Here is a 24,466-nt window from a genome sequence, read left to right as displayed (position 1 = left end):
CGAAAATATCCATAAAAAACTAATAAAGAAAACACAATTATTAAGTTGGAAAAAGAATATTTTATATTTTATTGAACTTAGAAAAAGTCAAAAGACTTTGATTTTCTTGCTGCTTTTGGTGAATTTTTGTTTGTTTTTCTTTTGTTTTTCAATAAATCATTTAAATTTCCACAATATACATCCTTATTTTCTCATGTTAGAGCTCTTTTATTATTTTACAACTGAAAAAAAAATCTTCATTTTTTTCATTTAACTGATTTTTGCCCACCTTTGCAACAGAAGTGGAAAGGGTTTGATTAACATTTCGGATCGTGCTGTTTGGTCTAACCCAATATTAGGTCTTTGCTTTTTTCTTGTTGAGTCAATTTCTAGCCCAACTTTATATATCACTCTTGAAATTTCAAGTGGTACCGGTCCATGAATCCAATGTACAAAATGACAAATGTGGGCTAGCCACTTTTCATTAGTAACGCGGACTAGCCACTTTTTATTAGTAATGTGGGCTAGCCACTTTTCAGCCCCTATTATTGAAAAATAAAGGGAAACTTTCATAAATACAAGATCTATAAAAGTTAATTATATAAACTACTACTACTTTAGATATTACAAATTGTGCAACTTCAAGTTTTACATGTTATTCTAGTTATACTTGTTTGCAACGAATTTTCGTAGGAAAATAAAACTGCAATTACAAACAACTATAAAGAAAAAAAAGGATTTTATTGATAAACATTGCGGGTTACAACTCTATTTATCCCTTGATTCTTCCCTCTCATTTATTATCCGTAATTTGAGGGTCTTAACGGCGTATTTCTCGAACATATGATAATATGCATCTCCTTGATGTATTTGATGATCAAGAAGCATGTAGCAACACTCCATTTGTATCTTGAATGTTGCTATAACTTTAAGCAAGACATATTTGACATGCTTTTGATCTCTTAATGAATATTCCAAGATTTTAATGAAATTTCGAAGATTGTATATTTGATCTCATTGTGCATATTCCGGGAGTTTATATAATTTCTGAGATCATCTTTGAATAACATATGTAGCCTTATTTATAGGCATAAATTAAGGTTTGAGTGGAGTAGGCACCAAATAACCCTAATAGACTCCTAATATTTCAAGAGTCGTCTTGAATTTAGGATTTATCTTGATCTGCTAAAATTTCAGTGTCTACAAATGCCCCTACTTCAAGGTTTGTCGACGTGTAGGCTTTCTGAAACTTGAAGACAAGACTTTGAAGTACCTGACTATCACAACATATAATCTTGAAACTTGTAGTTTTCGATTTGCAGAAAGAAGAGATGAAGGGCAGAACTGGTCCCACTGGGCGTGACAATTTATTTACAACAAATTTTCGTTGGAAAAGAAAACTGCAATTACAAACAACTATAAATAAAAAAAAGGATTTTATTGATAAACATTGCGGGTTACAACTCTATTTATCCCTTGATTCTTCCCTCCCATTTATTATCCGTAATTCGAGGGCCTTAACGGTGTATTTCTCGAACGTATGATGATATGCATCACCTTGATGCATTTGATGATCAAGAAGCATGTAGCAACACTCCATTTGGATCTTGAATATTGCTAGAAATTTAAGCAAGACATATTTGACATGCATTTGATCTCTTAATGAATATTCCAAGATTTTAATGGAATTTTGGAGAGTGTATATTTGATCTCATTGTGCATATTTTGGGAGTTTATGGAATTTATGAGATCCTCTTTGAAGGACATATGTCGCCTTATTTATAGGCATGAATTAGGGTCTGAGTGGAGTAGCCACCAAGTAACCCCAATAGACTCATAATATTTCAAGAGTCGTCTTGAAATTAGGATTTATCTTGATCTGCTAAAATTTCAGTGTCTACAAATGCCCCTACTTCAAGGTTTGTCGAGGTGTAGGCTTTCTGAAACTTGAAGACAAGACTTGAAGTACCTGACCATCACATCACATAATCTTGAAACTTATAGTTTTTGATTTGCAGGAAGAAGAGATGAAGGGCAGAACTGGTCCCACTGTCCGTGCCAATTTGTTTGCAATGAATTTTCGTAGGAAAAGAAAATTGCAATTACAAATAACTATAAAGAAAAAAAAGGATTTTTTTGATAAACATTGTGGGTTACAACTTTATTTATCCCTTGATTCTTCCCTCTCATTTGTTATCCGTAATTTGAGGGTCTTAACGGCGTATTTCTCGAACGTATGATAATATGCATCTCCTTGATGTATTTGATGATCAAGAAGCATGTAGCAACACTCCATTTGTATCTTGAATGTTGCTATAACTTTAAGCAAGACATATTTGACATGCTTTTGATCTCTTAATGAATATTCCAAGATTTTAATGAAATTTCGAAGATTGTATATTTGATCTCATTGTGCATATTCCGGGAGTTTATATAATTTCTGAGATCATCTTTGAATAACATATGTAGCCTTATTTATAGGCATAAATTAAGGTTTGAGTGGAGTAGGCACCAAATAACCCTAATAGACTCCTAATATTTCAAGAGTCGTCTTGAATTTAGGATTTATCTTGATCTGCTAAAATTTCAGTGTCTACAAATGCCCCTACTTCAAGGTTTGTCGACGGTGTAGGCTTTCTGAAACTTGAAGACAAGACTTTGAAGTACCTGACTATCACAACATATAATCTTGAAACTTGTAGTTTTCGATTTGCAGAAAGAAGAGATGAAGGGCAGAACTGGTCCCACTGGGCGTGACAATTTATTTACAACAAATTTTCGTTGGAAAAGAAAACTGCAATTACAAACAACTATAAATAAAAAAAAGGATTTTATTGATAAACATTGCGGGTTACAACTCTATTTATCCCTTGATTCTTCCCTCCCATTTATTATCCGTAATTCGAGGGCCTTAACGGTGTATTTCTCGAACGTATGATGATATGCATCACCTTGATGCATTTGATGATCAAGAAGCATGTAGCAACACTCCATTTGGATCTTGAATATTGCTAGAAATTTAAGCAAGACATATTTGACATGCATTTGATCTCTTAATGAATATTCCAAGATTTTAATGGAATTTTGGAGAGTGTATATTTGATCTCATTGTGCATATTTTGGGAGTTTATGGAATTTATGAGATCCTCTTTGAAGGACATATGTCGCCTTATTTATAGGCATGAATTAGGGTCTGAGTGGAGTAGCCACCAAGTAACCCCAATAGACTCATAATATTTCAAGAGTCGTCTTGAAATTAGGATTTATCTTGATCTGCTAAAATTTCAGTGTCTACAAATGCCCCTACTTCAAGGTTTGTCGAGGTGTAGGCTTTCTGAAACTTGAAGACAAGACTTGAAGTACCTGACCATCACATCACATAATCTTGAAACTTGTAGTTTTTGATTTGCAGGAAGAAGAGATGAAGGGCAGAACTGGTCCCACTGTCCGTGCCAATTTGTTTGCAATGAATTTTCGTAGGAAAAGAAAATTGCAATTACAAATAACTATAAAGAAAAAAAAGGATTTTTTTGATAAACATTGTGGGTTACAACTTTATTTATCCCTTGATTCTTCCCTCCCATTTGTTATCCGTAATTTGAGGGCCTTAAGGGCGTATTTCTCAAACGTATGATGATATGCATCTCCTTGATGTATTTGATGATCAAGAAGCATGTAGCAATACTCCATTTGGATCTTGAATGTTGCTAGAGCTTTAAGCAAGACATATTTGACATGCCTTTGATCTCTTAATGAATATTCCAAGATTTTAATGGAATTTCGGAGATTGTATATTTGATTTTATTGTGCATATTTCGGGAGTTTATGAAATTTCTGAGATCCTCTTTGAACGACATATGTAGCCTTATTTATAGCCATGAATTAGGGTTTGAGTGGAGTAGCCACCAAGTAACCTTAATAGACTCCTAATATTTCAAGAGTCGTCTTGAATTTAGGATTTATCTTAATCTGCTAATATTTTATTATCTACAATACTAAAATCAAGATTACTGCTGCGAATAAAAGGCTAAAAATAAGGAGATTCCTTATATTGCTGATAACATAATTAAATGCATATCAAAATAAAATAATTACTGACCTAAAAAAACTTGAACACAATTGGCTAGCATTCTAATTCATTTTCATTGTTTTTCCATCAGAAACCAAGTTTAGGTTGTCATTCGATATATAGTTTATATATATAATTAATTTTTCCTTTTAGCTAATATTTACAATCTCCTTATTCAGTAGGTGCCCGTCGAGTAATTACACCATTTTTGCGTAGAGAAAAAAAATACTTGTGTATTCTAAATCTAGATAGCCATCAAACTTTTTCAGACAACGCATTTAATACAAAAAGTATACTTCGTAATGTCATAAGTAGTATAAAAAAAGGTTAATTTATTTTAGATGTGTATATAATATATTGTATATTGTTACAATATACAATAATTATCATTCTATCAGGATACACATTCGTATTTGTACAATTTATATTATATAAATATAAAAATACACAATTATACATTATATACTATACGAGATATATATATTACGAATAGTATATCTAGTATATAATGTATCATATACACAGTATGCAAATATTGATTATATAACATATAGTTGATATAAGAACTATATAGTATACGATACACTAATGACGAAATTGGGGAAAAACTGGTATGATATGTACTATTAGGTGAGAGAGAATCTTAATAGAGATATATTAGGATATAGTATAGGTGAGAGAATCTCAAGAGAAATATATTAAGGATATGAAAAGTTATAAATTTTAAAACAAATTGTATTGTATGTAATTTTGTGATAGTAGTTGTAGGAAATTTAAATAAGTGTTAAAAATATAGTATTCTATGTAAATTCCTAAAAAAAGGGATAAATCACTGTCATAGAGTTTGAAACTACACGTAAAACTTTACGATATCGAATATTTTTCAATTACAGGGGGATGAAACTTGGCTATTTGTGAATTTTATCCGGTACTTTTAGGGGTAGGGTTATGAAAAATAATATTTTTCGTAAATGGTGCCAAAATAGTACTACTCTAATTATGGATATTTATGAAATTTCTGGATAGATATTTAAAATATTTTTAGCAAAGCCCTTGTTTCTTCAATTATTAGTGGTTTAAATTTTAACATGAATTTAAGTTGATAGTATAAATATTTTTTATATACGATTAATATAGATTAATTCGTTACAACAGATTACTTACATTCTTATCAGTTTTCTATTATTTCTATCATAAAAATTTGCTTGTAATCAGTTTATAGTGATATAATTCTTTAAACATTAATTATGTTAATAGTGGATCAAGCTTAAATCCTTTTGGAAAAATGTCATTGTATAGCCGTTCTTAGAACAATAGCCGAAAATATATATTTTTGGATATATTTTGTATATATATACATTGATTATGCTATATACAAATTTTATATACTTTTGCGGCTACGAAATATAAATAGTTTCTGTCACGAGCTAAAAATAATCCCCAACTCTTTTACCATTGTTAGTAAGAGTGTAGGGGGGGAATTTAACTAAATGATATTGGTATTGTAACATCCCGTAAATTCGACTTAGGTATGAATGTGTTAAGTGAGTAGTAATGTTATATTTTGTACATGTGAAGTTCTATCGGCATGAGTATAGGTGAAAATAGTTATTTTAGAATAAAGATGGAGAGTGAGGTGTATAAGACTCGATAAAATCGACTAATTTACAAAAGGCCAGTCTTGCAACAGGATGTAGTGAAAAATGTGTAAGGAATTTGAGAAAACTCCGAACATGAAAGTTGTATCCCTTTGCAATAACTTTCCAATGATATATTGTGGAGCCTGAACGGATCTCTGTGCAAAATGTTATGTGCGTTGTACTGAGCAATATGCAGTATGCATGCCAGGTGCGCGCCCGGATGGTCCCGTGCACGTCCGTGCACTTGTGGCAATGCTACTGCCTTTCTGCGCGTTAGTTGCGCTAGAGCGCGCCCGGGGGGTCTTTTTTAAAGCCCCACTTCATTTCCCACACCCCCAAAACACAAAAACATGCTTTAGAAAGGGAAGCTCTCACGAACCTAACTCCCCCAAGGTCCCTCCACCATCCAAGGTGAGTTCTAATAGTGATTCTAAATTAACTTCAATTCTTCAATACATTATTAACATCTATAAACCCTTCAAATCATTAGATATTGGATTGAGACATCATTGTTGAGAGAAGAAACCGTAGAACTCGTATTCAAGAGGATTGAACGTCAAAAAGGTAATACCTTTACCCTCTAATTGATTATAACATTGGCTAAATGATTATAGACTATAAGTTCATGAGATATGAATTGATGGGTTTGATAGAAAACATGAACGGATATGGATTTGGGTTATTTGTTGTTGATTATTGATTAAGGGTGTTGTTTATCTTATAGGTGATGAACAATGATATTGATTATAACAATTTGAGGTTTTAGAATTTATCTAGGAGCAAGAGAATGGGTTGTTGGGTGTAGAAACACCATTAATGAGGATTATTAAGCTTTATGCCTACCAAATATTTGATAAAAGGCCTAAGTGGCCAAAACATGAGGATTATTGCTAATATGGAATCTCTTTGACTTGTATTGATGTAGACTAAAGTTGAAAGGGTTGGCGTATGTGGTATTACGCTCAAAAGCAAGAAGTTAAAGTATGTGAGGCTAACTCTCTATATTTGGGAATGTTAATGATTCTTCCTATACTACGTTTCTTTTACGACGTTATTAATTGCCTCAGAAATATCGTTAAGCCTAGTTCCCTGAATAGTTGCAGAACTTCTATTCTCTAGCTTCATAATTCGTTCATGACTTTCATTCCGAATGTTGTGAGCTCCGCGTGTAATCAATATAGACTTGTGTTTAATTCCCATGAGTCTCAGTCTAGATTACCAGCATGTCATAAATAGTTGAAGCATAAATTATAATAATCAGTTCATGAATATATGTCTCAGTTCAGTTCTATTCAGCATTCAAGTATCATGTAACTCAATATGGTTCAGTATTTCAGTATCATGTATTACAGTACGATTATGAGTTCCTGTTTTAAATCCCTGGATGTTGAACACCTATATTTGGGCTCGAGGCTGCAGTATATGCTTTATGCATATTTGGGCTTGAGGCCACAATTTATGTGTTATGCATATTTGGGCCTGAGGCCGCAGTTAATGCTTTATGCATTTTTGGGTATGGGGCCGCAGTTATGTATACGTATACTTGGGCCTGAGGACGCAGTTTGTGCACATATATATTGGGCCTGAGACCGCAATTTATTTATTCAGATAAACATGTTGTTCATCATTCAGAAGATGGAGTATTCATATCCTTACTTTCTTTGTTCAGTTATGAGTTATCAATTATCATTTAAGTTATGAGTTATCAATGCAATTTCAGTTTCAATAGTTATCATTTCAGTTAGTTATCTGTTCTCTATTATCAGCTCAGTTCCAGTTTCAGCATTTACAGTTCTATCTTTTAGTTTCTTTACATACCAGTGCAATTCAAATGTATTGACGTCCCATTTTTCTTGGGACTTGTATCTCACGATGCAGGTAATGATTTACAGGTTGACTATTCAGAGCGTTAGGATTCTCGTACCAGCTATTTGGTGATCCCCAGTTCTTTCGGGGCATTATCATTACCTTACAGTCTTCAGTATTTTCAGACAGTCAGTATTTTTAGTACTTCATTAGAGGCTTCATAGACTAGAGTAACAATTAGACAGAGTCGCAGGCTTTTCATGTCAAGCTATGTTGGCTACAAATATGTTTCTGAATTGTATTAGTATTTCTGCACTTTGATTTATATTATTCAGACTTTCAGTATGTCAGCATGTGTTAGCTTATCTTCCGCATTCAATATGTTATGATACTATATTTTGATTCAGTCAGCAGTTGGTTCGCTCGGTCGTATGTAGTCAGGCACCGAGTGCCGTGTTATGTCCATGCCCAAGTTCGGGGTGTGACAGTTATTCTTGAACTTATATATATATAAGAGATAATTTATTATTCTTCCCATTTAACTTTGAGAAGGAAGTTACTATTTCTCTCGTTTTTTTGAAAGAAAAAAAAGAAACAAAACATGAGAATACTTGGAAATGGTCTAATTACTTTTTGGAAAAATTAGCTGGGTTTGATCACTTTTTGGGCTATTTATTAGCGTTAAACTATATTTTAAATTTTAATGGCAAAGTAGCTATGAGTTTGATTAAATTTATGTTTTTGTTCTAAAAAAAACACAAAATGTTTTAAGTCCCAAGAATGTTTCCTAGTTTTTGAGTCTTTACTATATTGTAAAATCCAGTAATAATACATGTAGTTCAAAATAACTGTGTTCAAACCTTCATGGATGAAATAATATAAAAAGGATTCAAAGCCTAGTAATCACTGCTCTTGGTTGAACCTAAAAGGATTGTTTCACCTATGGTACCTCTTTTGGACTCGACGATAATATTCTGTAATTTCTGCTTGTGATAGTTAGAACTCCATGATTGTGTCAAGGAATTAAAAATAAAACAATGTGAAAAAGATTCAAATCCCAGTAATTGTTGATGGGCTATGAACCTATAAAGGTTTGAACTCCATTAATTGTTGTTGGGGTTTGAACTTATGAAGGTTCGAACTCCAGTATAATGTGCTGAAAGTTTACCTTTAAAAGCTCTAAAGTCTAATACTGTATATTTGGGATTTTACATGTTGAGAGTTTTTGGAACACTAGTATATTATGCTAGAGTTTTACCCGTAGAATGTTTGAAATCTACACCGATTGCTGGAGTTCTTTCGTATTTCAGATAGGAGTATTTTTAAGGAAAACTACCGGCTATGTCCATTTAAGGGGTGAAATTCAAAAATAGCCAGATTTACAAGTGATTGTTGAAAAATAGCCACAGTTTCAAAAGTAATCGAAATTTAGTCACTTTTCATGTAAAGATAAATCTGAACGAAAATACTATTCAAAATCCAAAAAATATTCCACCATAATATACTGGAGTTCGAATTTTTTACATGTGAATTTCCAGCATAATATACTGGAGTTCCAGCATAATATACTGGTCTAGTATAATATGCTGGAAGTTCATACATAGATGCTCCGATCTTCAGTATATTATGCTGAAACTTTTCGTGTGCTGGAGTTCGAGCATAATATGCTGGAATTTCATATACAGGTGCATCAATATCTAGTCTATTAGGCTGGAACTTTCCGTGTTGCAACAAAATGGTGGCTATTTTTCAATGACTTTGCAAACATTGGTTATTTTTTAATTACCAGTCCGAAAACTGGCTAGCCCGTACTATTTTTACCCATTTAAGTAGCTCATTATAAAAATTGATCAATTCATAAAATATTAGCCAACTATTACCAATATTAGCCAATTAGCTATTTGTAGCCAAAAATATATCAAAATTGTGCTTTCTTTTGAGTGGATATTATTAGAATAGATTGGGTACATCTTAAGGAGCTTGAATCCCAGTTTTGAGATTATTTGTTGGAGTTTTGAATTGAAAATTCGAAGTAGAAGATGAACATGAAAAAATAATATGTGTATCTCACTGTGTATCATTTGTGTATCACATATGTATCATATTTGTATCAAACGTGTATCACATTTATATTCATGTATACCTGTGTGAGAGATACATGCGAGGTACATGTTTGATATATGTGTCGCAGAAGAATTTTTTTAACTTGAATTTCACTACGAATTTTGATACCAAATCAGTTCAAATCACCTCCAATCTTTCTCAAATTTTGTATATTGACTCATCTATATGTTTTCAATGAATTTTAACCAAACTCATTGAAAAGGTTCTTTTTTGCTTAGATTTTTGGATACAATATCTATATATATATTGTATTTCATCACCTTATTTGCTACCTTATTCATGATATTTTTTTCCGTCTTGCATCTAATGTTGCTAATCACGCTTAAAAATATGGAAGGAGATCCTTGCATGTAATTCTTGGAGAGAAAGAAACTTATTTATTTGAATTTTCAATTTTAGATGTATTTGACTAGTTTTGATAGGTATATGAGATTAATGGTTAGAGGTTGGTAAGTTGGAACTTATTTAGCACATTTATACAAGATTTCCTATTTTTAAGTGGCTACATTGCTATACAGACACCAAACTCTAATAGCCAACTCAAAAAGTGACTATTTACCCGTTTAACTCTTACTTTTTGAGGTAATCAATTACTTTGACCAATCAGGGTGATGGAGCAATGGGCCAACGGACCCCATTTTCAATGTCGAAACCTTCTTGTCTATTTGTTTAAGTTGGGGGAACAGTTAAAGTAAGGACCGTATAATGTGGGCCCTCAAATGAAATGGGCCCAAAAAGGACCAAAGGCCCTTATGAAAGTTGAAGACTTTTTTTGGTTCTTCCCCTGTTGCAATTGGTATACACCTAAGCAAAAAAAATTGAAATCATTTCTTACCCTTTATTGGATTCTCTATAATCACCATCAATGGATCCCATGGTACCATCTTAAGCTATTAAGAAGATTGCCCTACACATTTATTTTTGGAAAAATAAAATTGTATAGTAACTCTCAAAATAATAGTCGAAAAATATATATTTTTTGTATATGTATACGTTCTGCAGGTTATATACAAAACTTATACAAATTTTATATATTTTTTCGGCTACACAATGTAAATAGTTTATGGCGCGGGCTAAAAGTGAAAAAAGCCCTTTACCTTTTCTTTGTTTCTCTATTTATTTTCAATTCATTGGGTGTGCCAACTGCAAATGCTTAGCCTAATAGTGTATTAACTTAAGAAAATAAGCTGTACAATAATTAAAACTTGACAATGGAAAAGAACATAGAGTAAGAAGAAATGAAGTGACATAAGAATAAATTGTCAAACACAGTGATACAAGGAGGGGTCATGGCCGAAGCCTAAGCATGAAAAGACATAATTTAAAAAAAAAATCACTTCTATATACTAAGGGGTCGTTTGTCAGGATTACAAGCTATCCCGAGATTATAATACGAGAATTAAATAATGACGGAATTACTTAGTCAATGTATTTTTATTAGAAGATGTTTGGTTCATTGGACTAAAAATGAGATATACAATATTAATATAAATATGTGTTCAGTATATACTAGATACAACAACAACAACAACAACAATAACCCCATTGAGTTTTCACAAGTGGGGTCTGAGTAGGGTAAGATGTACGCAACCTTACCCCTACACTAGAAGGCTAGAGAGGTTTTTTCCGATAAATCATCGGATAGAAAAAGAATAAAATAAAAAGTAACGACAACAAATAGTAACAACAAAAAGATTGATGTATGCTAGATGAGTTGGGATAAGCTATTGTTTTCAATTTTAACATTGAATTGTTTAAAATTTTTTGGGAAAGAACTTTGGAGATGGACATCTTTGTAATTTTACCATTTATCCGGGGATTACTTTCCCACCATGGGATAGAATAATACCCAATTGTGGGATTAATTAGTTTCAGAATTCAAAAATTCAACCAAACACAGGATAAAATAATTCTGCATTTAATCATGGGATTATTATCTCTTATCCCACGTACCAAACGACCTCTAAGGTCATTAAACAATAACTATATGTAACAACTATCATACCAAGTTTTACGAAAAACCTAAAAAACAAGGGCGGAGCTAGTCCTCCGCTTACGGGTTCGGCCGAACCGAATAGTTTTTGTGCAGATTATGTATTTGTTTTGTAAAATTCATGGAATATGTAAAAAAAATAAATTTGAACCTAGTAACTTAAAAGAACTAGAATCGCGAATCCTTAAATTTCAAATCATAGCTCAACATCTACTAAAAAATAAAGCATGTAACATATTATAAGATGTTAAAATACATTGAAGATAAAAATTTTTTTTTACACGTAGTATAAATTAAATGGAGAAAGGATAATACAAAGCAAAGCATCTCTCTCTATATGAATTGTTAATTCAAGGGTTCAGCTAACGAAAATAAAATAAAATAAAATGGGGTCATCTGACAATGACAGTGTAAGTTAATGAAAGCTTTAGCTACTTTGAGGAAAGGCAAATGTCATAGTTGCTAGCTCCAATTCTAAAAAGGACAACCTCTGCAGCAGTTTCCGGTCTTTTTGTTTGTTTGCTTTTTCACCTTTATCGACATATTACAATTATTCTATGTTTCTTATTCTCCATCAACAAAATAAAAAAGCAAACCAAGAAAAATAAAAAATTTAAAGAAACCAACTTTTACTCTGTTCATTAGCTATTCTTTTGACTCCATTCTACTTGTTCTTATTCTAGCTAGAAATAGGAAACAATGTTCTTACACTTTATGTTAAGTGTGTTTCCTATGTGTATATGAAGTTACCACTTACCATGTTTGTGAGTTTGTCCTTCTTCTTCTTCTTTACTGCAGTTTCTGTTTGTGTAATGAAACAGCTATTTGTTTGAAATGACAGCTTCTTTCATTCTTTCTTTTGTCTGTTATTTCAGGTTAATCCAATGGTTTTAAGGTGACCCTCATTGGTTTCTTTTTTTTTTTTTTACCTCAAGAGGAGTAGTAAAAACTCAAATCTTTATCAAATATAACAGTGTTATTTTGGCCATGGCTCAACAGGTATTTGTTTTGTCCCATTGTCACTGTTTTGCAATTGTTAGTTGATATTGGTCGTTTCTATTGTTTAATGGTCTGTCACAAACAATCTCTCTATCTTAAGTTCTGCCTTAAGTTCTACGTAGATACTAACCTCCACAAGCTAAACTTGTAGGATTCCACTGAGTTTATTGTTGTTGTTTTTGCAATTTACCACATGGGGTTTCTATTTTGTGAAGAGGGGTTGTGTTTTTTCCTTATAATTTGAAGTGAGACTAGTCCATTCATTACCTTGTAAAATTGTCCTTTGGTTCTTGGTCAGATTCTTGAATTGATAGATGGAAATTAAACCCCACTACTATTTTAGCTAGTTTTCTTTATTGTACTTATTCTTTTTTTCTTTTTCATTTTGAATTGTTGATTGATTTGATGGAGCAGGAAGAAGGGTGGCCATTGGGATTGCAACCACTGAATATGAGAATAGGTTTGGGTAGGAGCAGAGATTTTTCTGCTGGTTCAGCTTCATTCAACACTTCACTTAGTCAGTCTCTTACTTCCTCCACAGATTCTTCTTCAGATTTGGACACTGAGGTCAGTGTATACTTCTAACTTACCATACTATTCATGCACTACTTTTCTTTTCTTTTATTTTCATTCTTTCCCACACGAATGAAAGCCTTCGAGTAACGATAAAGTTGTCTCGGTGTGATCTATAGGTCACACGTTCGAGAGGTGTAAACAACCACTAGTGTTTGTATTAGGGTAGACTGTCTACATCACTCCCTTGAGGTACGGCCCTTCCACGGGCCTTTGTGAATGCCCGATGCCTTGTGCATCGGGCTGGCAATATATCCCAATTTGCCGTAGGTTTAACTTATGTACGCTGATAGTGTAAATATTTTTTATACAATAACCTTACAGGATAATTGTCTATAGTTAGCCTAATTTGATTATTTAAAAAATGACACAAATAAGTCATATATAACCAGTTAAAGTACACTGATTATATAAAATTCATTTCATTATCACGATATATAAGTGAAATTCATTTACCAATTGCAGTGAAAAATTTAACTAGTCAAATAAAGCTGCAGCATGTGTCTTGCTTAACCTTTGTGACATTCCTGTGGATTTATGAGTATTATATGGTGTTGTTTGTTAGGTATAATGAAGAAAGGACAGGTGAAAATGTGAAAAGAATGTAAATACAAACAATCAAGATCATAATAAATTGGAGTAGTTGAAGTTTACGTATATCAAAAAGAATAAGAATCAAAAGTAGATTGAACAAGATAGGAAAGAGACACATAGATTACTTGTTATTTATTGAAATGTCCTTGGTTTTTTTGTCCAAATCATATGATGCACTGGGATATTTTCAACCTTCATTAATAGTTTCATGCATCTTGTGAAGTATATTTGTGAGTTATGTCATGTCACTCTGTGTTCAATGTAAGTTGGGACCATAACATTATTAAAGCTGTCACTGGTGTCCCTTTAGTACATTGACATGAAATCCTTGGGATGCTTTTTATGAACCTCAATTATCAGTTCTGTGTAACATATTTCAACTTTAATTTTCTTCTTGTCCTTGGTTCTTCAGTAGTTCAATTTGATTGTTCTACTTGTACTTATTTGAATCTAAAACTACCCTAATGTTGCAGCAGTACTACATGAAAATTTAAAGTTATATGTATCTTGGTACTCATTAGACCAAGTTTATGTCTAGACTAATTAGTTAAATAACCCTATAACAATCTTTTAATTTTATCCAAAACAGTGGCATACGCAAGATATTAAGCGAGCAGTCAGCGGCGAAGCCAGAAAATTCAATAAGAGTTTTCAAACTTTGAACACCCTTTGCTAGTAGGCTATGCAATAGTGTTCAAAGTCTATTTTTTTTACTTAATAACAAGTTAATATTTTACACTATACATAGTATGATTTTTCGGCGAAGGGTGTTCAGTTGATCACCCTTGACCATACATAGCTTCGCCCCTGCAAGCAGTGTCGGTTTATACTTTATAGTCACAATTAAGCTTGTAAACGAGATTGAGTGTGAGACTCTGATGGTTTTAAGACTTTACTACTTGAACCAAATTGATCATTTATCTTATATTATTTTAGGTGGTTTCCGCCGATTATATATATGTATTGTTTCTTAGAAAAAAAAATATTATTTACGCACACATATAAGTAAAACCTTTTACGAAGCAGTATCAGATGACACCCCTTACTAAAGGTGCCTCTGCCACTTATTCAGAACCTGCCAGCTCCAGAGCCATTGTTGTCAAAATCTTAAGCAAACTTGATTGAAAATAATCATTATACAATATTTATGAGTAGGAAATAGTTAATCTCCAATTTCTGGCTACTTGGTAACTAAACTATGCTATTAAAATGTGTTTGGAATTTGCAGTCTACAGGGTCATTTTTCCATGATAGGAGCACCACACTTGGAAGTCTAATTGGTGTCTCCAGTATAGTTAATAATCTCTCAAGAAGATCAACAAGGTCAAGAACAAATGGTGTAATCACAGATGTCCAAAAAAACTACAGGTCAAAAACAACATGGTGTTTCTCTTTATGTCCAAGAAACAGCACAGATGCTGAGAGTGTAATGATGATAAGGAACAATGACAGTAGTAATGTACCATCACTTGGTCATTTTCTTGCAGTAGAAAGAAGAGCTACTGCTAATGGAAATAGAAGAAGTCATAACCATAGTCCTTTGATATATGGACCTGATGAATTTGCTATGGCATTGCCTAATAGAGATCAGAATTCATTGTTTGCTAATGGACAAATTGCTCCACCTCAGTTGAGTCCATGGTCAGGTTCTGATGTTGAAAATAGACAGAGGGCTAATAGAGAATTAGAGCATGATGTTCATGGCCAAGGTGCTCCACTTTTGTTTCCATGCATGTGTGGATGATATCTTAGGTTCGTGTCATATTACAACTCTCTGTATCCCCTGAATCTTGATTCTAATTTGTTCCCATTGATTTGAGACTAAAGCAACGTATTTGTCGAGTGCAGGATGATATGAGTTTTTTTGTGATTTACTTGATCGTCAAAAAGAGTTAGTAGCACTTCAGATTGATCTCGAGAGACTTCTCTTGATCCCTACTCCGCGCATATCCAGATTAGTCAGACACAATGTGCTTCAAATACCAAATGATTAAAAGAAAACAATGTGTGGCTGATTGATCAGACCAACATACTAATAGCAATTAGCTTAATTCTCTTTGCTACATACATCTGTTCATTTTATATTGCTCATTTCTTGTGCTCAAGATCCTAATTTCTATGGATTTTGTTATTCATTCTCCTTATGAAAAGACTTGTCCATTTTCCTGACTCTCTTCTTTACCTCTTGATAAAGCTACTAGTTACATTTAAAAACATCAAGTCAAGAATATAATTTTTTTTTCTCTCTCTTTAGTTTCTACTTAAGCTGGAAAATGTGTTGTAAATTGCTGTTTACAAATTTCACAACAATCTTCATTTGGTAATTATTGGTTTAATAAACATAAATAACTACTGGTATGGGGCTGATCTTGTATTCTTAGAAAATGTTCCTTCAACAACAACAACAAAAACTCGTGTAATCTCACTGGCGGGATATGGGGAGGGTAGTGTGTATGCAGATTTTAAACCTACCTTGTGAAGGTTGAGAGATTATTTCCGATAGACACTCAGCTCAGAAAATGTTCCTGAGCATACAATCGCTAGCATATAACACCCCGCAAAAAATTAAAAAATGGTTACTCATAGAAGTGTCTTATTGATGTATAGATAAGTCAGATTAAATGATCAATTGTATGAAGTTGCAGTATTTTCTTTCAAAAATAGAGAAATGATTTTCAAATTTGAGAATGATAGGAATTAATCAGAGTTCTTCAATATTGCAAAGTAATAGAACTCATTAAGTTATCATTGTATGCTGGGAGTTTTACTGCCTAGCAAGTGCGAACGAGAGTGCGCGCAAGTAAACCTGGACATCACTTTTTTAAATATATACAATTAACAAGAGATTGCATCATTAGTCAGGCTACAATAAAGGGATAAGATAATGCAACAATCTTTGTCTAAGTATTTTGAGACAATGATCATATTATTGTTAATATAAAGTCTAACATTTTAAAATTATCTATCATAGTAAATTAAAATTGGCGTGTATAAGTCGATATTCTTAGCCTTAATTTGTGCTAAGATTCTCTATCTGAAAAAATATATATATTATTACTCACTATATTATTATAGCAATAATGCAAAGAAAAGTCATATATGGAAAACATAATACTGATATGAAATTGCCCTTTCAGAAACATTAAAACAGAATGTATAGGTCATTTATTATTGTACATTTCTCTTTTACACCTATAGACACATCTAATGTGAGACCACCCCGTTTTCATAAAATGTCAATATCCAATTGTCCCTTTTGTTTCTCTAAGTAATCTAGTAGTAGCAACTAGGGCAAATTGTTCCTTCTTTTTAATGGAAAATTTGTTAATAAATTAAAGGTAATGGGTTATCAAGTGGACAAAATATACACTAGCCAAACAAAAATAAAATAAAATTATAGTAAGAACCACCTTTTCATGATTTAAAGTGATGTTGTCATTTGAAATTCATGGCTATTTTGAGAACGAAGTTATATCGTCAACTTGGACATTTCAAACTAAGGGCTCCTCTTCTTTTTTTAACAATTTCTCCTTTGTCTCTTAAAATTGGTTAGTGACTAGAATTGTATTTGTATGTGACTAAGGAGACACTTAAGAGTGATATTACAATTCATGTGTTTACCTAAATTTTGTAATTAATTAGGTCATGAATGTAACGTTTATTTTTCTTGGTCATTTCTTGTCGTACATCATACGTCTTTTTAATTAATTAATTTCATGTGAATTTTCAACCGTTTTAATGGGATTGGAACTTCACAAAATATCTTTACTCATTTATTTATTAATTTTGTTCATTACAACATGACACGCGCATCAGTTTAAAATTGGAAAACCTAAAAGGCCGCCACGGAAAATTAGACGTATGATTCGTTATTGTCGTATATGCTTGTTTTACATTACAACATTTTGACTATTGCCTCTAATATTTCAAGTTCATTCTTGGTTAAATTACAAAACTTTAAAGGCTAATCACAAGAATAACTTTCTGCAGTTCTTTTATTTTCCCGTTTTTCACTTTTGACCGACAAAATTCTCTTCTTTTTTTTCCGACCTAGGTTCAAAAGTTCCACTTTTAAGCACTTGGGCTAATTCTTCTTTACATCGATTAACAACAATGATCATGACACTATGGAATTCAAACTTGTAATTTGTAGTTCATATTGTAACATTTTTGGACATTGGGCTATGCCTTTGAAACGTATTTCTAGGGGAAAATGACACTTGTGTACGGGTAAAAGTCGGGCCCATGATACACTCTAGCCTCCAATAGGGTAAAACGAGCTCGAAATATGATTGCGAAAGATCGGAATCGAAGCAAAGATATCTTCGAGTCAGAGTACGGGAGGCCGACCATCGACCCTCGATAATATCGGGGTCATGATTCGAGATCGACCTAAAACCTGAAGGACTTCGGAGAGCGTCGCTGGGCAATCAAGCACGGCTAACAGGAGGCCGTAATATCCGTGACCGACTGGATATCACAACGTGGATCTCAGCACATATCGATGTAAAACCGGCAATCAATTAAACAGAAGATTTTTTAACTTTTATAGAGTTATACATATAGTAGGATTCCCCTACTATATAAAGGGGAGTTTGATAATTCATTAAGCACGTTGTAACACGCATTCCAAAGTAATATACTATTATTTTCACTTTTATTCTATGCTTTTCTTTCATTCATCAATATTGACCATTGTGAGCCCGGATAGAGGGCAAATAGTTCATTAAGGCCGGAGACATCTTCCCCGCGTGGTTTGAATTTACTGTATTTCTATTTGTTCGTTTTAATCAAATTTATCATTTTGTATCAAATTAATCAGCGTATCCTTAAAACCACTTACAAATTTAATTGTTATCCGATTTTGAGGGTCAACAACACTGTATAGCCGCTCTCAAAATAATAGCCGAATATATATATATATATATATATATCACATTCTATATGTTATATACAAAAATATATAGATTTTATACACATTTTCGACTATTAAATATAAATAGATTCTGTCGCGGGCTAAAAATAAAAAAGCGCTTTTTATGTTCTATCTAATAAAAGTACTTATAATATACTCTTTCCTTAAAGAAAAAGAAAAAGAATTTAAATGCCTCTATCTCATCTCTTTTCTTATGACGCCCCAATTCAAATTGATTGGCAATTATGGAATCTTTAATATCTATTTCGACTTATTTGAACATGTTAGCCCATGCCTAGAAAAGCATGTCACAATGTAACCCATTTAATATTTTGAAAATTCATTTTAAATTGACTAGTTCTATACTAGTTGTGAACCTACTGCAACTGCTAGCAAATTAGTTATGCTAATTGTTTTTCCTTTTCGAGCCTCGGAGCAATCTAAAGTTGTCTGTGTGTGATCTATAGATCACGAATTCGAGCCGTGGAAGCAGTCATTAGTGCTTTCGTTATCTAGTGTTAGTTTTGTATTTTCTTTTCGGTTGTTAGATTGGTTTGCTTGTTATTGCCACTTCCCTTTATCTTTCGTGAGCCGAGGGTCTATCGGAAACAGTCTAGCCTTCTTAAAGGTAGGAGTAAGGTCTATGTACACTCTACCCTCCTCAGACCCCACTTATGGGACTACACTGTGTATGTTGTTGTTGTTGTTGTTGTAAGGTTGGCTGTCTACTTCATACCCTTGGCGTGCGGCCCTTCGCCAAACCCTGTGTAAAATGATACTTTGTGCATCGAGCTGCTCTAATTGTTTTCCCTTCCCTCCCACCGAAGCAATTCAGGTGCTGGCTGCGGCAGACCAAAGTAACAAAGTCAACAGCTCCGCTCCTTTGAAAGAGAAAAAGAAAAGAAGAGGAATAAGATTTTTTAAATTGGCCTTATAAAACCACCCTTGACAAAATATATGTGCAATTTGGTCATATAACAGTTTATATTCTTATGGACGTTCATATGAAAGTATGCAAAAAGTCAAGTCCCAAAAATCAAAAAATACAGTTGGTGATTTTATTTTATTTTCAAGAATCAACCAATTCCTCCAAATACACAACAACAAGAAGCTTAACTAAAATTTGGGACCCTCTTTCTTCTTCTTGTTAGGTGCCCTTTCTTTACCAAACATTGTAACATCTCCACCTAGCCCCACATACTTACAATTAATTCCCCACAAACCCCACCCAATATTGATATTATCAACTCCACATGGCCTCATCACAGTAAATCATAGTTTGTGGGCTCCATATTAGCTAGCCTTATCTAAATTATGTCTAATTATATTTTGATAAGATAATAATCTTATTGATGTGGTGGGAATAAATTTGCATCACAAGTGGAATTATTTCTCCATTTATGTTAATAATAGGATGGATGAAATGAAAAGGTGATACTCCAAGTGTTATGTGGTAGAAGGATAATTACTAAAGTGAAAGGCAAGCTCTATAAAACAGTTTGAAGATTAAAAATAATGTATGGGAGTGTGAGTTGAGCCTCTAAAGTCCAACATATTCAAAAGATAAGTGACTTAAAAATCCTGATGCTGCGATAAATGTGCGATCAGTCAAGATTAAAAATAACTTCATTCAATAAAAGACATAAATAAACACATAACAAATAAATGAAAGGTCGTATGTGAAACCATAGCGAGTTAAGGTGTTAAAAAAGAAGAGATAGACCTAAATTCACATGAAAGGAAATTATCTTGAAAAATCTACAATCTCTCGATAGAGAAAAATAGTGCATAATGAAAGGAAAAAGATCTATAACTGATATCAATTATTGAAATTAAAGTTCCGTCATATTAGTATGTTTACTTTAGGTCCAATATTTACTGGAAAATATTTTAGTTTATAGAGATTTATATGTTAGTAAAAAAAATTAAAAATATCTAGTACCGAATATTGGACTAAAACAAACTTACACGAATCAACATAGACTGGTGAAGATTTACACAACAGACCCCAACTTACTTGAAATTTTAAAGTTTATTCTATGTTAGTGCAGAAATTATTTGAATTTTGAACCAAAAGGCAATGGATTCACATGATCAATTTGACCAGCAACAAAAAATAAATGTCCTTGCAACTTGTACCAGCTATTATACAATATTCATTAATATCTGCTGAAAATAAAAAATGATTGATACAAATTATAGTTCATTTCACACCCTTTTTTCTCATAAACAATACTGTAGTTCATTTCACACCTAGAGGCTGCTTTAAATTAAAGAAAAAGATAGGGTAAGGTGGGGTCTACTTTTCTCATCACTTGCTTTGAGTTTTGACTCTTTCCCAATGCTTTCATCATACTGCAATCTTCACCAATGTGGGAGACAATGGAATAATGTTGTGTTTTCACCAAATAAAGGAAACTAGTAAAAAAAAAAAGGGGGGGGGGGGGGGGTAACTGCAAAGAATTTTACCTATCCAAAGTGACTACTACTAGCCCCTAAGAACTACCACCCTTTTTCAAGAACGAAAACCCGATGTACTAAGGTCCCGCTATGCACGGGATCCGGGAAACCGGACCACGGTTTATGGTAAACAGAAATTTACAGCAATACTCATTTTTTTGTGACCCACACAAATAATATAGTACTCATCTAGCCAAACCTGCAAACCATTTTAACTTTGCTTATTTCCCAAATCTACAATGCAGAGGGAAGAGAAAGATCTATCTATATATACCATTTGAGAAGCAAGACCCCAACCTGGACTGATCTTAATTGCCAAGTTTGTAACTTTGATACCAAATTTGTACTATCAATCAACGCTTAATGGCTTATCGATCCATTCGTTTTCAGCAGCGATCCTACCCGAGCCACGGCCAGTCATTATGCCAAAAGAACTTACTGCTGATAAGCCCTTAAAACTACTACTGCCCTCGCTGAAGTTTCGTGATCTCCTAGACTTTCGAAGCTTTGAGGAGATATCACGGTCTATGCCGTCGTCCTTTGTAACCTTGATAACATGTAATTGTACAATGTTGCTTCTGCAGAAGGGGCACACTGGTTCCGGAGGACTAGTCGTGGTCGGATTTGGCTTGTTGTGGCAGCATAAGGCAAGTACGCAATGTGCACACATTTGGTGCCCACAGTCCTGGACTTCAATTGTGCATAATTGATCGAAACATATACAACATACTTCTGTATCACTGACCTGCATTAGATAATCCAAAGTGAAACCCGCTGACAAATGGTCAAATTGAAATTGTATATAACAAGAGAACTATACATAGGAATATCTCGATCATCAATGTTAAAAAACCAGTCTTGATAGCTTTTTGGAATCGATATTATACTCTTTAACCTTAAATATCTTTGGAACTAAAATATCTTATACCTCACATCATTTCCACGCTGACATCGTTTAATTTTCAAATTCATTACTATTTATTAGTAGAGTAACATATATTTCAATAATAGGTTATATGTTATTGAGCAAAAGTAGGTGGTGTATTACCTCAGAGATGTTATCATCCATCCCTGCATCAGATTGAGTAGGGGACGGTGGCGAGTAATCTGTCCCCTTTAGGATATTCTTTTCCCTCTCCTTATTTGCTTCCATTAAGGCATGTTCGAGGAGAGCCTTCGCCTCTTCATTGAGCTGACTGATGAACTTCAACGGCGATGGCCACACGAGAGGCTCTGCTGATGAAGGATTCAATAAAGCCGCACATGCACCGTGGTGGTACCTTAAAGCAACCGTGTACGGTATTCTCCTGCAACATAATGACCAGTTGAAGAACTTAAACTAACTACAGGGTAATTTTACAAGCATTAACATTCATGACTCTATAATTCATAAGCCATAAATATTGAAAAGATTAAAAGAGATAAAAGAAGACATACCCCGAGGCATCTCTGTGTAGTCGATCTGCTCCCCACGCCAATAATTCGCGGATGCAATCAAGAGAACCACCTCTTGCAGCCAAATGAAGTGGAGTGCTACCTGGAAATCTGTAAAGGTAAAAAAAAAAAAAATAGACATAAGGAAAAAGATAAAAGGGGTTAGCATAACTTCTTAATTATAAAATCACATCAAATCTAAGTTAATTCAGAGAACATGAACGGAAAACAACAGAAAATAATTTCTTGATGGAAAAATTACCCATATCCACCAGTTGAAGCGCAAACCAAAGCGCCATTGTCCAGTAAAATGTGAACACATTCAGGCCGTCTTTGACGAGCTGCTAAGTGCAAAGGTGTTGCTCCTTTCCCATCTCTAACATTCACAAACCGGGCATATCCCCTGAAGAATTCAATTTAGTCGATTCAAACAACCATTAACATCTACAGAAGGGATTCAATATAAAAACAACAACTAAGCCACAATCCCAAGCATGTTGGGATCGGCTATATGAATCCTTAATGTCCATGTCGCTCCATATAAGCTCATATAAGAGACTGAAAATAGAAGAATCAATTAGTGAATCACCTAAGAAACTTACCAAGATGCTGCAACATGAGACGTGCGAGCCGCAGAAAGAATTGCTTTAAGGCACTCAGAGTGACCATAGTAAGCAGCATAGTGCAAACATGTTCTTCCATTTAGCGAATCAAACTTCAAAATCTGACAATTTTTTCCCAAATTGACCACATCAGTTTTAAAACATAACACATAGGCCATCATCCAATGATAAATTTGAAATATAAGGGAATAATAAAAGACTAGTAAAGCATACATTAGCTCCTGCTTCAATAAGCTTTTGCACACAAGAGATCTTCCCGTGCATTGCTGCTAGCATCAATGGAGTCTAAATCAACCAAAAAACATTACAATGGTAAAGAACAGCTCTTGAAAAAAAAAGAAAACATCATTAGACTTTCAATTAACACCCATTTGCCACAAATTGGCTAATCAACAAAACAAATGAAAAGAGTATAAATATGCAAAAGTTGCACCTGCTTATAGCGATTTAACAAATCCGGGTTGACAGATTGGTTTAACAGCATAGTAACAACCTGGAAAATAAATCAAAACCCATTAATCAAATTCCTCTGAATATACCAAAGTTACAAAAGAAACATAAAAATCAAAACTTTTTCAAGAACCCCACCTCGATCTGACCATTAGCAGCAGCAATATGCAAAGCTGACTGGCGATCATACACTGTAGAATGATGAATTAGAGATGGGTTTTTCTCTAAAACAGCTTTTAATGTCTCCACATCACCACACTGAACAGCAGTAAATAAGCCATGTTCATCACCTGATCCACAACTCAACCCCTGACCCATTTTTGCAAAAAAGAGAGCAACTTTATGGCTACTCTTTTGCACCACCGTGGAGGGCGGAGGAAGTGGTGGTGAGTGGTGGCAAGAATGGGAAAGTGTGAGAGTTTACATATTTATGAGGAAGAAGAAAGAGAGGTGTGTGTGTTGAAGTTTGGAGCTGCCCGAAAAGGAGAGGGTGGGTGGGGTGAAACGAGCGGGCAGGTGACCGAGTCTAAACAAAACCCGACAACGGGCAGCAGTCAGATATTTGTTCGGGCAGATAGATTCTCAAATAATACAGTGGCAAAAACCTTGTTTCAACGTGTGTGTTTGTCTGGGGATGAGTCTTACTCGGACTTTTACTTTTACTTTTGCTCATTGGTGGAGTCTCTAATCCTAAGAAAAGAAAAATTACACAAAATCATAGTATACACTAATTACTATAGTTAATAATATATTTTATATTTAAAAATAATTAATTTTAAACTCCTTATTTTACTTTTTACGAAACAA

General features: G+C 33.6%; 2 protein-coding genes across 4 annotated transcripts; one reads left to right on the top strand and one right to left on the bottom strand.

Annotated features, from left to right (window-relative positions):
* Positions 1 to 12,082: 12,082 nt before the first annotated feature.
* Positions 12,083 to 15,946, top strand: LOC107806783 (uncharacterized). 3 transcript variants are annotated; one of them, XM_016631016.2, is made up of 5 exons: positions 12,083 to 12,375; positions 12,487 to 12,610; positions 13,025 to 13,177; positions 15,006 to 15,529; positions 15,626 to 15,946. In XM_016631016.2, the coding sequence occupies exons 2-4, from the start codon at positions 12,599 to 12,601 to the stop codon at positions 15,519 to 15,521; spliced, it is 681 nt and encodes a 226-aa protein (XP_016486502.1). In that variant the 5' UTR covers positions 12,083 to 12,375; positions 12,487 to 12,598; the 3' UTR covers positions 15,522 to 15,529; positions 15,626 to 15,946. The 3 variants fall into 3 exon arrangements, with proteins under 3 accessions (XP_016486502.1, XP_075078212.1, XP_075078213.1); XM_075222111.1 differs by lacking the exon at positions 12,487 to 12,610 and having other exon boundaries at positions 12,201 to 12,375; XM_075222112.1 differs by lacking the exons at positions 12,083 to 12,375; positions 12,487 to 12,610 and having other exon boundaries at positions 12,883 to 13,177.
* A 4,869-nt stretch (positions 15,947 to 20,815) lies between these two features.
* On the bottom strand, positions 20,816 to 24,086 carry LOC107806781 (putative E3 ubiquitin-protein ligase XBAT31). The gene is made up of 8 exons (XM_016631015.2): positions 23,798 to 24,086; positions 23,643 to 23,702; positions 23,423 to 23,494; positions 23,189 to 23,310; positions 22,849 to 22,989; positions 22,590 to 22,697; positions 22,201 to 22,459; positions 20,816 to 21,897 (listed from the first exon to the last, which is right to left on the bottom strand). The coding sequence occupies exons 1-8, from the start codon at positions 23,975 to 23,977 to the stop codon at positions 21,502 to 21,504; spliced, it is 1,338 nt and encodes a 445-aa protein (XP_016486501.1). The 5' UTR covers positions 23,978 to 24,086; the 3' UTR covers positions 20,816 to 21,501.
* Between the last annotated feature and the right edge of the window lie 380 nt (positions 24,087 to 24,466).

This window comes from Nicotiana tabacum, chromosome 9 (assembly GCF_000715075.1).
Source record: "Nicotiana tabacum cultivar K326 chromosome 9, ASM71507v2, whole genome shotgun sequence".
NCBI lineage: Eukaryota > Viridiplantae > Streptophyta > Magnoliopsida > Solanales > Solanaceae > Nicotiana > Nicotiana tabacum.
This window is presented reverse-complemented; position numbering and strand designations above follow the sequence as displayed.

Excerpts from the sequence above, each read along its gene's own strand:
- LOC107806781 (XM_016631015.2), bottom strand. The coding sequence starts at position 23,977 with ATGGGTCAGGGGTTGAGTTGTGGATCAGGTGATGAACATGGCTTATTT. Across the intron at positions 23,703-23,797 it reads CTGCTAATGGTCAGATCGAG|GTTGTTACTATGCTGTTAAA; the intron begins GTGGGGTTCTTG and ends TTTATTTTCCAG. Across the intron at positions 22,698-22,848 it reads GCTTCAACTGGTGGATATGG|ATTTCCAGGTAGCACTCCAC; the intron begins GTAATTTTTCCA and ends TTACCTTTACAG.
- LOC107806783 (XM_075222111.1), top strand. The coding sequence starts at position 12,352 with ATGAAGTTACCACTTACCATGTTT. Across the intron at positions 12,376-13,024 it reads AGTTACCACTTACCATGTTT|GAAGAAGGGTGGCCATTGGG; the intron begins GTGAGTTTGTCC and ends TTGATGGAGCAG. Across the intron at positions 13,178-15,005 it reads CTTCAGATTTGGACACTGAG|TCTACAGGGTCATTTTTCCA; the intron begins GTCAGTGTATAC and ends TGGAATTTGCAG.